The sequence below is a fragment of the Acinonyx jubatus genome, chromosome C2 (genome assembly GCF_027475565.1).
Source record: "Acinonyx jubatus isolate Ajub_Pintada_27869175 chromosome C2, VMU_Ajub_asm_v1.0, whole genome shotgun sequence".
NCBI lineage: Eukaryota > Metazoa > Chordata > Mammalia > Carnivora > Felidae > Acinonyx > Acinonyx jubatus.
The window spans coordinates 105,718,739-105,735,441 of record NC_069384.1 but is presented as its reverse complement, the minus strand read 5'-3'; the positions used below and the strand labels follow the sequence as shown (position 1 = coordinate 105,735,441).

Here is a 16,703-nt window from a genome sequence, read left to right as displayed (position 1 = left end):
TGTTGTTTTTCATGCTTTAAAACTTTATATCAGTAAAATTCACACTGTATAAATCTCTTTGTAATAGCTAACTTTTTGTACATTCAACATTGTGTTGAAGTTTTGCTCCAAGGAGCTCTCCCACAGCTGTATGGTATTCTATTGTATATGTAGGCAACAATTTATTCATATACTCTATGGTTGAGAGACATTACTATGATTATTTTGAATATGATGATTATTATGATTAGCTTTTACCAACAACGTGGCAGTTTTTATACCTATTTCTTTGTGTATAAATGGGAGATCTTCGCTAGGGTACTGCTTCTGAGCTTAATGTGCTTAGAAATCACCCGAGTATCTTGTTAAACCATAGGTACTGATTCCGCAGGTTAAGGGTTTGGGCTTGAGAATCTGAATTTCTAACGAGCTCTCAGGTGATGCTGATGTCCCCTATACCCCATAATTAAGTGGCAAAGCAGTGGTTTTGTCCCTGGGAGTTAAGCTTCTAGATGTTTCAAAATTTCTTTGCAATGTGGTTGTATTAGTTTTCTATTGCTGTCATGAGAAATTGCCAAAAGCTTAGTGGGCCAAAACAACACAAATTTATTATTTTATATTTCTATAGTTCAAAAGTCTGACATGAGTCTCACTGGGCTAAAATCCAGGCATTGGAAGGGTCAGGTTCCTTCTTGGAGGTGGTAGAAGAGAATTTATTTCCTCGGCTTCTTTAGTTTCTGGAAACCGTCAGCATTCCTTAGAGTTCCCTTCCTCCATCTTCAAAGTCAGCAACAGAGCAAGTCCTCTGACTCTGCTGCTATCATCATCAATCTCTTTCTCTGATTCTCCCTTCTGCCTCTCTCTTCCACTTTTAAGAATGCTTATGATTACACTGGCCCATGTGTATAATCTAGGATTATCTCCCTATTTTATGTAGCAACCTTAGTTCCATTTTCAATGCAGTGAAACATAACCTGTCCACAGGCTGTGGGGATTAAGACATGAACACTTGGGGGGCACTATCCTGCCTACCATCATGACTATAACAATTCACACACCCACCAGCGGCATGAGTGTTTCTGTTGCTCCATATCTTTGCCAACATTTGGTCTTGACAGACATCGGTTTTTGCCAGTCTGATGGAGTGTGAGATGGTACCTCATTTTTGTGTGTGTGTGCTTGTTTTCATTTTCATTTTCTTAATTGCTTGTGTGACTAAGTACCCTTTTAATAGGCTCACAGGTCATTTCCCCTCTTGTGATTTGACCATTCATATCCTTTGCCTATTTTCACTTGCGATGTTTATATTTTCCTCTTGATTTGTAGAAGGCATTTATTTATTCTGTATACTAGTTTTTTGTTGATTGCTTTTAAAGTTGCAATGTTAATGTAGTTGATTTTTAAAATTTCTTCATAGTTTGTATTTTTTTTGTTATTGAGATATCTTTCTCTACCCTAGGATCATAAAAATTTTCTCCTAAAAGCATTATGATTTTGTTTCTCATATTTGTCTTTAATCCATCTGGGACTTACTTTTGTACATGAGGAAGAGATTTTTTGTGTGTATATAAACAATTGCCCTAGCTCCATTTATCAAGTTGTCAGTTGTTTCCCTTCTGATTTTTAATACCTTTTTCATGCAGAAGGTTTCTCATATATCTGGGTCTGTGTCTGGATATTTATCATAGCGTCACCAATTATACTTTTTCTTAATTACAAAATGTTTATAATAAATCACTATATCTCATAGGACAAATTTCTTCATCTTCTACTTCAAATTCCTCTTGGCTCCTTTATATAAATTTTACCATTAGTTTGTCAACTTCCTCAAAAAACTAGATTGGCATTTTTTTTCCCCACACTGAATGTACGGACTAATTTGGGATAATTGACATCTTCGTGAAAGCAAGTCTTCCCATTCAAGAACATGGCCTTCCATCCATGTAGAGTTTAAAAAAATGTCTTCAATGAAGTTTTGTGATATTAGTTGTGTTGTATGTATCTTTTATTAAATTGGTTCCCAGGTATCTCATTTTTGTTGTTGCTATTGTAAATAAATGGAAGCTTTAAAAAATGTTCTATCAATTGTCTGCTGGTATTAAGAAAACACTGATTTTTGTGTGTTCTTTCAGCCAGCAAAGCTTGCTCACTTCTCTTAATAATCTGTCTTCAGTCTCCTAGATTTGCTGTTTATAGGTAATCAACTCATAATAATTGATGATGGCTTTGTCTCTTTTCTCTGTTTTTATATCTTATGTTTCTTTTTTTTGTCCTACTTTTACTGGCTGAGACCTCTAATGCTCTATGAGTAGAACCAGTGTCTACGGATATCCTTTTGTTATTCCTGTTTTTAAAAATTATGTTTCTAAGGATTCATTATTATGTATGTATATGTTTCTATTGATTTTGGCATTTCTGTTTTATCAGTTTAAGTTTCTGTTTTCTAGTTTGTATATAAATTACTGTTGAATTTTATTAAACGTTTTTCTGCATCTGTTGACACGATTATATGATTTCTCGTTTAAATTGTTAATGTAATAAACTAATAGATAATTCTAATATTTACATGAGTCTTGCAGTCTTGGAATAAACTCAACTTGGTTATAATGTATTTTTATGCTTATATTGTTGAGTATGTTTGGCTAATATTTTATTTAGAGCTTTTGCATTTATGTTCTTGAATAAGACTGGCCTTCCTTTCTTGTACTGTCCTTGTCTCTTTTTAGTATCCTAGTTACTAAAGTTATAGAAAGTTATAGAAAGAATGTAGCGCATTCCCGCATACTCTATTCTCAGAAGCAGTTTGTGTAAGATGAGGATTATATGTTCCTTGAATGTTTGGTAGAACTTGCTTAGCAAACTTTCTGAGCAATGTTCTATATATTTCATTTTATATAGAATTTTATATAGTTTAGGTTTCTTTATCCTTTAGCAGCGTTTTTGTAATTTGACCAGTTATCACAAAAGTGGACATAGTTATGAAAGACTTCTATTAAAATCTCTATAATTATAGATTTTTCAGTTTCTCATTATTTTGTCAGTCTTCAGCATATATTTTTTGAAACTATGTTACTAAATAATTCTGAGATATCTTCCTGGTAAAGTGTTTATCATACTTTATTCTCTTTCCCTTAAAGTCTATTTTTGATTGATATTAATATAACTATTCTAGCTTTTTTGAATTGTACCTGTTTCATACATTCTCCCCTTGGCCTTGTAAAATTTTTACTTTGAACATTTCTAGGTTCTTATGTTTTATGTGTGGTTCTTGTAGATGACACATAGCTGAGGATTTTAAAAATATTCTTACTTGACAACTTATGTCTCTTAATTGGAAAGTTTGTTTTATTAATATTTATGATGATTATTGGTACACTTGGATTTATTTTTACAACACTGTGTTGTGTTTTGTTATTCATCTTGCTTTGTCTATGCCTTTTTCCATTCTTTACTGCTTTCTGTTGAACAAGTTTTGTTCAATTCTTTCTATTCCTTCTATTTGAACATTCTATTTCCTTTTGGTTCTCATGGCTGTCTTTAAAAGATACATTCTGGAACTAACAAAACAAAATTAATTTCTCTATCATCTTCCTGAACAATGAAATGACTTTAGAATACTTTATTGAACTTAAAGAGTATATTTTGGATGATTTTCTTAGATTTTTCTTCCAATTCTTTAATATTCTCTTCAGCTTTGCCTATTAGTCATTTAACCCATTTCTTGAGGTTTTTAAATTTTCAATTAATTTTTTTTTATTTCTAGAAATTACATATGGTCCTTAAAAAAAAAATCTGCCTAGTCTTTTTCTTTTGACAATGTCTTTTCTTTGTTCATGTTTCCAACTCCTTGTGGATCTAAAATAATTTCAATTTTTTTTTTAACATTTACTTATTGTTGAGAGACAGAGAGAGACAGAGCATGAGCAGGGGAGGGGCAGAGAGAGAGAGAGAAACAGAATCTGAAGCATGTTCCAGGCTTTGAGCTGTCAGCAGAGTCCAATGCAGGGCTCAAACCCATGAACCGCATGATCATGACCTGAGTCAAAGGCAGAAGCTTACCCGACTGAGCCACCCGGGTGCCCCAAGGATCTAAAATAACTTTAAACACACCTATTTTCTAGTTGCTAGGTGATATTTTAAATCAATGAAGTTTTTGGGAGAGGGGTGTTTAATCCTTTTTTTTTGTTTCTGCTGATTCTCATTTGTTGCGGATTGTTTCCTCATATGTTTAAATATTTTTATTGTGAACTTGTTTTTACTGTGGCAGATAGTACACACTGAATCTTGCACATGTGTGAGGGCAGACCAAAAGTCACAAACTTTTAGGGACTTTGCAAAGTTCAGTTAAAGAGAGACATGCTTACTTCTCACTTATTTCGTGTAGGACAGAGAATGGGGCTATATCCACTGAAATCCAATACACAACTCTCTGAGGGTCTGGCTCTAGGTGAGGGTCTCACTCCTAACTCCCCACTCCGGCCTAAGCTTTGCTCCCACATGGTCATTAATACTTGGTTGCTGCAGAACTGATAACCCTTCCCTCCCCTTACCTCCCTCCAGGGGGGGCCTTAGCATCAGCTCTTGGGCTTACACATTTGGTTGTGGTTCCCCCCTTTACCTTTGGCCCCTGGATATTTCCCTAACTTTATTGGTAGTCCATTTGTACATTTAATGTTATTATAATGTAAATGCATTTCTAGGCTTTTCGTACAGTAGTTTTCAGCTTATATAGACCTTCATTATTTCCACAGAAGCAGGAATCCCTAAATTTACTTTAAAAACATGAACTTTGACTCTAAACCTAGTGAAATCATACCATTTCCTCATAATATTGGTTTATGAAAAGAAACATTCCTAAAATCATCTAATTCCTCTCCCCCCAGCTCCTTCTTAATTCAGATTTATCGCTTTTGCTTTGTTGTTTGTCATTTTAAAAGTATGTTTATAAAAGCATAGTTGCAACTCCAGAAGGCTTAAAGATGGAATAACTCCGAATGGACTTGGCTTCTAGGGCCATCAAAACCCTTACCAAGTTGGTTTATCTCAGAATCACAGAGTAATTTTCACAACTCAGACCTATAAAACTGTGTACAAAGGATAAGTGGGAAAGTTTTCTATACATAAAGGGCTGTGAAACTGTAAAAGCGCCACACGAAATGCTGGAATGATGATCTTGCTTTCATGCCTCTATGCCTGCTGACTTCCCCCCCTACCTCCCCTCCCCTCCCCTGCCTTTCATCCCTCAGTGTTACCAATTCAAGTTACAACAGCTAATCCTCACGGGGACAGTCTTAGCCCAGTTTCCCCACCTCTTTCCCCTCTGACCCTCCTCCAATTAATCTGACTGCAGTGTAAACCTTTGCGGTCTATTATTGTGCAACGTCCACATTTCTCTCGCCCTCCCACCCAGCCCCCTCCCCTCCAAATTCTGGGGAACTCCCGTTACCGCGGTGCCACCGGCATTACTCATTCATCTCCATTCAGGCTTTCCCCAGCATTTATTAAGGGCTCTCTGCTCCTGCCTCTCACTCTCCCTCTCCGCTGCTCAAACACTGCTCACTCAAGAGCTCGCCTCGTCCCCTCGGGCCAGCTGTGGGAAGCGGCAAAAGAAAGAACTTTGTCTCCAGCAATGCATCTCCCTGCGATTCTGTTTTGTGCTCTCTGGTGTGCGGTGTCTGCCGAGACCTCGGATGATTATGAGCTCATGTATGTGAATTTGGACAACGAAATAGACAATGGACTCCATCCCACTGAGGACCGTAAGTTCATTTTAACTGTTTCTCTGCTAACCCTAACTACATATCCATCCCTGTGGGTCTAAATATTATACATATACTTCGTAGCCAACGAAATGAGCTTTAAAAAAAACTATAGTTTGTTTTGCAAAAGAAAAGAAGCACTTTAGGAAAGGGGGAGGTTTCAAAAAGTTCTGTCACAGACACATAATGGCTTGGACCGCATGAAATCGCCGATATTTGCCTGTTTTGAGCCTCATGAACGGCAATTTCACAGTGTTCCACTTAATATGTACCTCCGTGAATGGTTTCTGTCATTGTCGAGAGAGTCACGCGCTGTTTTCCGGAGGTGTCCTTAAAGGGGAGGGGGTGCTGGGGACGGGCAGTAACTTGGGACCACCGAGGGAGGTCGGCTTTCTACAAAGCACGCCCTGGGAAGGCCTGGGCGGGCCGGTAACGCGTGTGTCCCGCTTTCTAGCCACGCCGTGTGACTGCCGTCGGGAGCACACCGAGTGGGACAAGCTCTTCATCATGCTGGAGGACTCGCAGATGAGGGAGGGCATGCTGCTGCAGGCCACCGACGACGTCCTCCGGGGCGAGCTGCAGAGGCTGCGGGCGGAGCTGGGCCGCCTGGCGGGCAGCCTGGCGAGGCCGTGCGCGCCGCCGGCCCCCGCGGAGGCCCGGCTGGCCCGGGCGCTGGACGAGCTGCTGCAGGCGAGCCGCGACGCTGGCCGCAGGCTGGCGCGCCTGGAGAGCGCGGAGACGCCGCGCCCGGAGGAGGCGGGGCGCGCTCTGGGCGCGGTGCTCGAGGAGCTGCGGCGGACCCGAGCCGACCTCCGCGCGGTGCAGGGCTGGGCGGCCGGGCGCTGGCTGCCGGCAGGTAAGGACGCGGAGCGGAGCGGCCCCACCCCTCCCCCGCCGCTTTGTCCTTGGAACGCGCGTGGCGGGAAGCCCAGTGGCAGCCCCCTAGGGCCAGCTTCAGTGGGGACACACGCAGCTCTAGTTCTCTATGCACGCTCACACGGATCACATACGCCATACAAGGCGCGAAAACTGACTTTAAAAAGTATTCTCCGGCCGCGGGGAGCCCAGAAGAGACCTGTGCACGTAACCATCACAGTCTTGAAATAGACGTCAAGGGCCCCTGACACCCGATCCGACCAGGAGGTGCAGGAGCTCTATTGGCCGGTTATAACCGTGACCTCTCTAGCCGTCCGGCTTCCCTCCGTTAGGGATTTCCACTTCTTCTAATTTTAGCCTGTCTCTCTTTAGGGGGGAAAGGGCTCCGGTTCCCCCGCGCTATTTCAGGGCCCAGCCTAATTTTTAGGGACACGTTCCAATCCCTGGGCCGGCCCCTCCTCCCCGCTGGTTCTGAGCAAGAGACTTGAGACTGAACCTGATCTCCTGAAAGATTAGTGGAATTCCTGAGGGGTCCCCCAGCCCCCGGGGCCTGGGGAATTAGCCTGTGAGACAGGAGGCTTGGGATAAACTTGCGGGGGCGGGATCCAAGGTAGAATGGTCTGAGGTAGGAGCCAATTGGTAACCCTCCTCCCCAGTGATTTAAGGGGTGAGAGCCAAAGGAGAGAGAGGGAGAGAGAGAGAGAGAGAGAGAGAGAGAGAGAGAGAGAGAGAGAGAGAAAGAAAGACAGGAGGTTCGAACCAGATGCAACTTGTTGGAAGTCCCATGTGATACTACATGAATCTCCAAACACATGTGGGCCTGAAAAATACATTGGGAAGATGGCTAAAAGAAATGAGATTTATTTGGAGCCAAGTAACACTCCTTTACAAGTCAAACTTTTTTGGAGATAGTAAGGCAAAAATCATTTGTGGGTTATATTAGAAAATCAGCGACTTGGGTAAGAAAATGTAATTTACGCTGTTCCTGAGAATCTCATGAAGGGAAAACAATCACAAACAATGCCATTCCTCTTTACAGTTACAATAAAGCAACTCATCTGTTGAAGTAGGAGGAAGAATCATAAGCATGTGTGAGAGCATGTTTCATTTAAAATTACAGAAACCATACCAGAGTATCAGTCGTTACTAAATAGCTAAGGACTGTTTGGCAGTACTGAGCATATTTTCTTGAATGTATTACGTGTGGTTTCAGAGACTGAAAAAGCATAAAATCAAATATACAATAGATCCTCAATGTAAGTGGCAGAGACAAATTATAATCTGGTGGCTGTCTTAATGGATGAAATCTCTTGTCTTTGGCAAACCATGTAAAATCATTGTACATTTAATGTACCTGATTAACGCGAATTTTCACTCACCTCTGTATGCTAGTTAGAGCAGAGAGGAGTGTATTTCTGAATTCTAAAATAGTTAATTTCTTATATCCAATCGTACTTTTTCCACACGGTTTGGTTTCTCTTCCCTTGGTTTCCTGCCAGCTTGGTTCCTAAGGGATTCCTAATTATTCTGTTGTCGGCCTCCTAAGAACCTGGTTTTAATTTTGTTCGGTCTTTGATAATATAATCAGAAAAACCTATTAGTTAAAAGCCATTTCATGAGAGTCTCTGACATTTTAAAGAGATAGCAAGAGCCTCAGTGACTGGTCCCCACCAAAAAAATCCACAAAAATCCTGTGAACAACAAGTTCCACTCCATGAATTCCTATGGCCAGTGCACCCTGCAGGGGAAGCTGGGTCTCAGAGAGGCAATCAAGGAATGCTTTGGAATGCAATCCTGACTGCCTGGGTTTATTTAAACAGGAAATCAGTTAATTAGACTGCAATAGGCCCCTTCTTGAACAGTACTTTACTGGGACATTACAGAGAAGATCTCAAATGGTTATGCATCTTTTATTCCATTATCTTTGTTTGATTTAATTAACACAACTAGAAAAAAAAATGCATCTACCGATTTCATTTGAAAAAAGAATGCCTCATTAAGAATATCAAAAATCTTCAAAAATTCAAATTACTCACTGAAAAAGTTAATAGCAAAATGTAACAGGGTCAACTTGTGCTTTAGTGTTGTTGTTACTTTCATACAATTTTCTGAATCTCAGTATTTCTTTGATTATTTCTAGGTCCAGATCTGTTTAATTTTTTAGGACAGAGCCTAGCCCTCAATCACTTGCAGTCATTGAACTTAGTTCAGCACACTTTTCATGGGCGTTTGGTGCCTGCAAGTTCTACACATTCACCAGTTAGTCTCTAAATGCTCTGGAAGTTTGTTTATCAAAGCTATTTTGTGGTAAATCTTCAGTTTGTCATAAAGTGAATACTTCGGCTCATTTACATTAAAAAAATTCTTTTTTCTGGTCTCTCATACACCTATGAAGTTATCACAAAGTAGAGTTCACCCGTGAAAGGTTTTAGCATGTTTCCCAGAGACACCTAGAAGATCTTCACTTCAGCATCTCTAGCTTCCTGACCAGACATGTGACCTGGAGATGAACTGAGGTGGGAGTTTACTGAGCTCCCAACTCCCATGTCACAGTCTCCTTCCAAGTGCTCTTGAGCAGAAATATGTTCTCCAGTAGGACCCTTGAAAGAGTTCACTCCTCCTTAAAGGCTTTCTGTTGTTGCTTAAACAGTATTTATAAGCCTGTGGACAAAATAAGAGTTTCTAAGCATATCCTTGGGCTACACAGTTCTTCCCGAGTACTATATATTTGTTGCTTACAGACTTGCAGAATATTAAGAAGAGACTGGAAGAGGCTTTTAACCTATAAAAGCCTAGAGAGATATGGGGCTCATCAAAAACTGCATGCTTGCTAATAGTAAAACAAACTGAGTTCCAGCCCCCCTAGTCAAATCTAGGGTTCTTCTACCATTAAGAAGCAATGCAGTGTGCTAGTTAGGGCGTGGCCTCTGATGACCAGGTTACTTAGTGCTCTATGCCTTACTTTTCTCCTTTGTAGAATGGGAATATTAAGACTATCCCTTAATATGGGAATATTAAGATTAAAATGATATAGAGGGATTAGAACAGTATTTGGTACACAGAGATTACCCAATTAGAGTTAGTCATCATTATCATCTATTGCTGACTTTCAAACGTAGCTTTCTACAAACTTTGCAAAGTTTACAACTATCTGGAACATGAGGTATATGAAATGTATTCAGCAACAATATGACTGTCCTAGATTTTCACTTAAAAATGCATGTTGACTTGGGGCATCTGGGTGACTCAGCTGACTGAGCACCAACTCTTGGTTTCTGCTCGGGTCACAATCTCACAGTTCATTAGATCGAGCCCTGAGTCAGGCTCTGCACTGACAGCACTGAGCCTGCTTGGGATTCTTTCCCTCTTCCTCTGCTCCTCTTTGTGCTGGTGCTCACTTGCTGGCTGTCTCTCTCTCAAAATAAATAAATAAAACATTAACACATAAAATAAAAATACATGTTGACCATGGGTAATAGGGTGAGCCAGGTCCATTGAATTTCATAGGTTTTTTGTTTTTGTTTTTATTCTAAAAGCTTGGTGAAGTCAAGAAGAGGGAAATAAGTTTGGCTCTAGGTTTTTTGAAAATACAGTGTCATTGTTTGAAGTTAAAGCATAGTGACTCAACATTTTTATTTAAAAAAAAGCAGTAAAAGGAAATAAGCTAATTGTGAGGGGAACTAGTTATTAAAATATGGTTTCCATTATTTTCTGAGTTGGGACAATTTGGCTCCCCTGCATGTCATCTTGTCCACTTAGATGCCTCACTGAGCAAGCCTCACAATTGACTTTCCTTATTCCTGTTTTCTTTGCTCTACCAAGAAATCACTCTTGAAGCTCTTCAAGTCATGGTGTAATACTGCATATAATTTTCAGTGGTAGTCATTAAAATGCCTATGCTAAAAGACCCAAATGCTGGAATCGTTTCTGAGTGAATTTATATTTTCTCTCCTATCCTCCTTACTTTCTTGCCATTCTAGGTTGTGAAACAGCACTTTTATTCCCAATGCGTTCCAAGAAGATTTTTGGAAGCGTGCATCCAGCGACACCAATGAAGCTTGAGTCTTTTAGTGCCTGCATTTGGGTCAAAGCCACAGATGTATTAAACAAAACCATCCTGTTTTCGTATGGCACAAAGAGAAATCCATATGAGATCCAGCTGTACCTTGGCTATCAGTCCATAGTGTTTGTGGTGGGTGGAGAGGAGAACAAACTGATTGCTAATACTGTGATTTCCCTGGGAAAGTGGACCCATCTGTGCAGCACCTGGAATTCAGAGAAGGGGCGCATGTCCTTGTGGGTAAACGGTGAACTGGTGGCTACCACTGTTGAGATGGCCATAGGTCATATTGTTCCTGAGGGAGGGATCCTGCAGATTGGCCAAGAAAAGAACGGCTGCTGTGTAGGTGGTGGCTTTGATGAAACACTAGCCTTTTCTGGAAGACTCACAGGCTTTAATATCTGGGATCGCGTTCTCAGCAATGAAGAGATAAGAGAGACCGCAGGAGCCGATTCTTGTCACATCCGGGGAAATGTTGTTGGGTGGGGAGTCACAGAAATTCAGCCACATGGAGGAGCTCAGTATGTTTCATAAGTGTTGTGAAACTCTACTTGAAGCCAAAGAAAGAAACTCACGTTTTCAACATATGCCAGTTGGGAAGGTCTAAAAACCTCAGTGCATATTAAGCACACTTGAGATTAATGAAGGGGAGAGTTGAGATCAATTTTTATTCATCTTGGCAAAATACTGAATAAACAGTTGAAGAAGACAAGACATTGGAGAATGCTTTTGGGGATATTGTTACTAGACTTTATGCCAGGTGCTTTCAGATTAATGCCATGTCTTTGTCAGATAAACTCTCAAATAATTAAAACGGACTGTATTGTTGAACAGAAGGACAATTGTTTTACTTTCCTTTGCTTAATTTTGTTTTGGCCAGAGAGGACTTTTACATTGGAAGAAAAATAAAATAACATATTGCTGTCCATTGTTCATTGTTATTGGTATGTACCTTATTAAAAAATGATGATAAAACATATTTATACTACAATGTGACTTAACAAATGCAAATGTAGTTTATGTGTTATAACCGAATGTCACTTTTTTGAGAAGATAGTTATATAAGTTATATTGTAAAATGGTTTTGTATTAATTTTATTAAGACTATTTTTGTAAAGCTGTACTGTAAATAAAATATTTTATAAAACTATCCCGTATCATCTAACTATAAATTTAAAAGATGTTTTGGAGCAAATCCAAACTCGAAGTAGGAAACAGTTTTCAGATACTAATCTATTGTGTGAATGGTAATAGCTAATATTGTTAGAAATAAACTGTAGAGTTGCTTTAAGCTTTGGCTTCCTATAAATCATAAGCAAAACATCTGATCTTGGCTAAGTCAATTCATCTCTCTGAGTTTTAGTTTTCTCCACTGAGAAATCAAGGAATTGAGGAAAAATGATCTCTAAGTCCCTTCCAATTTGGCAAATCTATGACCATATACAACTTTCTGTCCTGTGTAACACAGCAACAAACATAAATTAGCATAGTTCCCCAAATGTATGTGATGAGGACTGTTACTGGGGAGATCTAAGAATCTGGAAAGGAAACGATGACTCCTACCCTGCAAGCGTACCCCATTCTCATACTCATGCATGAAGGAGAGGACAATCAAACTTCTTCACCCTGCAGAAGGTGAGGTAACTCTCTCCCACACTGATGTTCTCCTCCTGTCGAGGTTATGCAGGGCTAATAGAAGACTACGGCAAAGCTGTTTCTGAGTGTCGGTAGCAAATGTGGTAGGGCCACAGTGATGATATGTCCACCTAAAGACAGGGCCTGAGCAACCACAGGTCTTCATGGTTTGGGAGGTTTGGAGAATAGGGCCAGGAGTAGTTATCAAACCACATTTTATAACTAACTAGTTGAGTGTCCTTAGACAAGTCACTTAACTCTTCTGGGTTTTCTCAGTAAAAGAAGGGAATTGGTCTCTCATTGCCTTTATCAATAAAATGCCATGAATCTAGGTATGCTTGAGGATATTTGTGGTATCAATATAGTTTCATTCCACTTGTGAGACCCACAAAATCAGGCTGATGGATCTCCAAAAAGGGTGTTCACAGTTGAGGTCAAAGGCCAGTCTCAGAACCTTGGAGGTTACATGATTCAAGGTTGTAGGCACACTGGCCATACATTAAGTCCTTGTTTAGCCATTATCTATATGACTTGAAAACTTAACTGGAAGAAAAAAAACACTAGATCCAACCACAAGCAGAGAATTAGGCATGCCTTCAATTTCCACATCCCAGATGCAAGAATTAGATCTGCCCAAAATACATGCAAACTCGTATTCTGACAGAGTTAAGCATAAGGGCATTTTTAATTTTTTTATGGGGATCACACGTTGAGGGTAAAGAAGAAGCAAACAGAAGAAAAATAAGGAATTCTTGGGTTACAAAAGTAGAAATCTCATCTGCTACGGCAGTAAATCCAGATAAGCGGTTCAAGGGATTTCTGATTGTTCCCTAATACTTATTTTTTCCCTCTGTTCTAAAGTAACAACATTCTGGTTTAAATAGTGAGTATGCCCACTCATAGTAAGACTGTATTTTCCAGCATCAATTGCAGCTAGGTGTGGCAAGGTGACTAAGTTCTGGCTGATGTTGAAATATTGAATGTGAATCTCTTTCCCTTCCTCTTCCTCCCAACTGGAATATGGGAATGATGGCAGGAGTTTCAGCAACCATCTTAGACTGTGAAATTCGGAGCAATTTGGGTCTCACATGTTGTGAAGCTGCCTTGTCAGTCCTGGGCTGCCTATCCCTGCACTTCTTTTGTAGGAGAGAAAACTACACTTCTGGCATTTTAAATCCACTATTGTTTGACCAACCTAATCTGATCCAGTAGAACAATTTTTGTTTTAATTGAAAAGACCACACACACTTTATTCCCTCAAAACACTCATAGACTATACTTAGAAAATACATTTTATAAATTCTCAGGAAGTTGGCTATTTGACTGTTTTTTTTTTCTAAGAGTATTTAATGAGTTTCAGAATACATAGTGTCATCAAAAGGAAGAAGTAAAAAATGTGTAAAACTGACATAAAATTTCTAAAAAGAAATATCAGTATGCTGGTGTAGTTTGGCACATTGGCAAAGAGTTTCATTCGCCAGAATGGTTATTAAGGGCATCGCTGTATCATGGTGTTGTAAAATGTGCAAGATGACTCAAGTTTTTAGGAGGAAAAAATATAATACGTTATATATATAAAATATAAAATATCGTGTGTACGTGTACTAGAGTGACCAATTGCCCTGGTTTGCCTAGAATTGTCCCCCCTTTAGCACTGAGAGTCAGCCCTGTGTCTCAGAAAACCCTTCAGTTCTAGACAAATTGTGACAGTTTGTCACTTTGTCACTCTAGTACATATGTATGTATGTCACTAGAGCAATATTTTTGCATATGAATATGTGAACAAAACAGTTGATATACTTTCCTTGTCTATTACAATATAAATTGGCTTTTTGTGAAATGTTAATTCCTTTAAAATATATTCAGAACATTTTACTACTAAGTATACATTTTAGAGTTTGGTACTTGCCATTAGTTAATTAACTTCACTTTAACAATTACATTTGCAAACAAAGAAGAAATTTTAACTGATGTTTAGTTTTTTTAATTAAATGTTATGTTAGAAAGCTTTTCGTTGAGAAGCTTACTGAGGTCAAATGTTTCCAGAACTGTCTTTTAGCCCCTTAATAAATAGCACTCATAAAGTTAAAAATCTTGGTCAAAGTAATGATATACCTTTACATCTATATTCATGGATTTCAGTGAACTAGAAAATAGATTACTGACACTTGCATTCAGTTTCATAAATTTGGACTGTGAAAGAAAGCATGCTGGTCTTGGGCTCAGAAATCCAGCATTCTAATCTTAGAACACCATCACCTACCAACTAGAAGTCAGACCTGCCAAGTAATCTTGATGAGTTTCACAGTAGCCAAGACATTAGAGATAAAGGACTTGCCTACCTTGCTGCAGGGTTATTATGAAAATAAGAGAAAAACTGATAATGTATCTAAAAGTACTTCCTAAACTAATATTTGAAATAAAAGTTGTCTTTAAGTTTTTCCATGTTGTTACCAGTGGATTAAATCAAAAAGAAGCAAACACGTGAAAATACATATGAAGAAGCTAACATAAAGATTCCCTTATATTGCGGAGAAGTCATTCTCAGAGGCCAGCCCAGGGATGTTCCTCTCTGTGCAGGCCTTATTTGACTTCACAGCAACATCTGCTGGTGGAGTCAAGCAGGTGCAAACTCTGGAGTGCAACTGCTCCCAGACTTAGTTAACAATTCAGAAGAGGGCCTTTTCTGTTTCAAGAGGTGTCTCTATTTCTTGATCCACATTTGGGTTGGCTTTTTTGAACATCATTTTTAATATTTCCCTATGTGTATTCATATTCGGTTGGAATATTCTTAATAAGATTGCTTCATAGCCTGTTTCCTAGAAATTGGATTAATAAATTCTTTCTCAACAACCTGTAATATGGTGAACTTAAAACTTTGTTCTTTAAGAATAATTGTATCATGAATTTTTAATGGCTAAGTATCTCCCCAGGGATTATAAAACTCCACAAATGAATCTGGTTCTGCCTTTAATATTTTAATATGGGCCTGGTACATGGCAGATGCTCAATTAGGGATGACAATGACAATGATGTTGATTATGATAATGACGATGAGAAGAATCACTATAACCATTGATGAACTACGTGCCCAGCATTGTGCAAAGTATAGCTGCTTTATCTATTTAAGCCTCACCTCACCCTATGTGATACATATTATTACTGCCATAATAAATGAAAGGTTAATTTTCTATCTCTATTTTCTGAGACAGCTCACCAATCAGTGGTTTGAATTTTGTCTCACATAGAGAAGGAAATGAGGTGAATTTATCATAATTAACTAGACAGTCTTTTCTAGACTATTGCCAGTAAGTCAGAAAGGAATTTGGACTCTTGCTGAGACAATATAACATTTTCTTTCCAAAGACTTTCTACTTAAGTTTCAAATCATTTGAGGTCATCTTGTGATTTGTGCCAGAGGGCCATGTAAAAGGCGTACTAATGGAGAGGCATATTTCCTTATTATAACCATTGATTCAGAAATGCAGAGGAAGAGACATCACTACTTTTAGTTTTGGTAGTAGTGATGTGCATTGCATCACAGCGTTCCAAAATTTGGAAAGGATTTCCCTACAAGCCCTTAAATAATCCCTTACAGTTGGAGATACTCTTCCACAATATTGTCAGCTTCCTGGGTAAAAGATGTGCTAAATGATGCTGTACTAAGCATTGGTTGTGCTTTTATATGCCAGTACTTGACAGGTTTTACAAAGCATCTAAATGGCAAAGAACAAGTTTGGAGAATTATTCAAGAGTCATTGAAAAATGACTCTCCCACTCTGAAAAAGTTATGATGTCACAAAATATTAAATTACTTCTGATATTATTTTTTAAATATTTATTTATTTTGAGAGAGTGCCAGCAGAAGAGAGGGGCACAGAGAGAGAGAGGGAGAGAGAACCACAAGCAGGCTTCTTGCTCAGCACGGAGCCCAACGTGGGGTTGGAGCCCAGTGTGGAGCTCGATCCCATGACTGAGATCATGACTTAAGCTGAAATCAAGAGTCGGATGCCTAACTGACTGAGCCACCCAGGATCCCCACTTCTGATATTATTTAAGCAGAAAACAAACTTATTACCTAAATGACATCCTTGTCTTATTTTTTAAGTCAAGGGAAGTATTTAATATTTTCCCATTAAGTATGATTTTAGTTGTTGTAGATATTCTTTGTTAGACAAAGGGTGTTCCTTTCTATTGCTAGTTTGTGGAGAGGTTTTTTTTTTTTGTCATGAACAGACTTTGCATTTTACAAAAGAAGAGGATATACATATGTATATATAATATTCTCTTGTATACATATACAATATCCCCTTAATCAATTGAAGAAAGGTCTCCAAAATTCCTACTTTGCAAAAAAATTTTTTTTCATGCATGGGTACTGAACTTTATGAGAT

General features: G+C 38.9%; 2 protein-coding genes across 13 annotated transcripts in view; one reads left to right on the top strand and one right to left on the bottom strand.

The window, feature by feature from the left end:
- VEPH1 (ventricular zone expressed PH domain containing 1) overlaps positions 1–16,703 on the bottom strand; it is a 252,221-nt gene that overhangs the window by 190,985 nt on the left and 44,533 nt on the right. The window lies entirely within an intron of this gene.
- Positions 5,392–15,169, top strand: PTX3 (pentraxin 3). The gene is made up of 3 exons (XM_027061545.2): positions 5,392–5,738; positions 6,193–6,594; positions 10,595–15,169. The coding sequence occupies exons 1-3, from the start codon at positions 5,609–5,611 to the stop codon at positions 11,206–11,208; spliced, it is 1,146 nt and encodes a 381-aa protein (XP_026917346.1). The 5' UTR covers positions 5,392–5,608; the 3' UTR covers positions 11,209–15,169.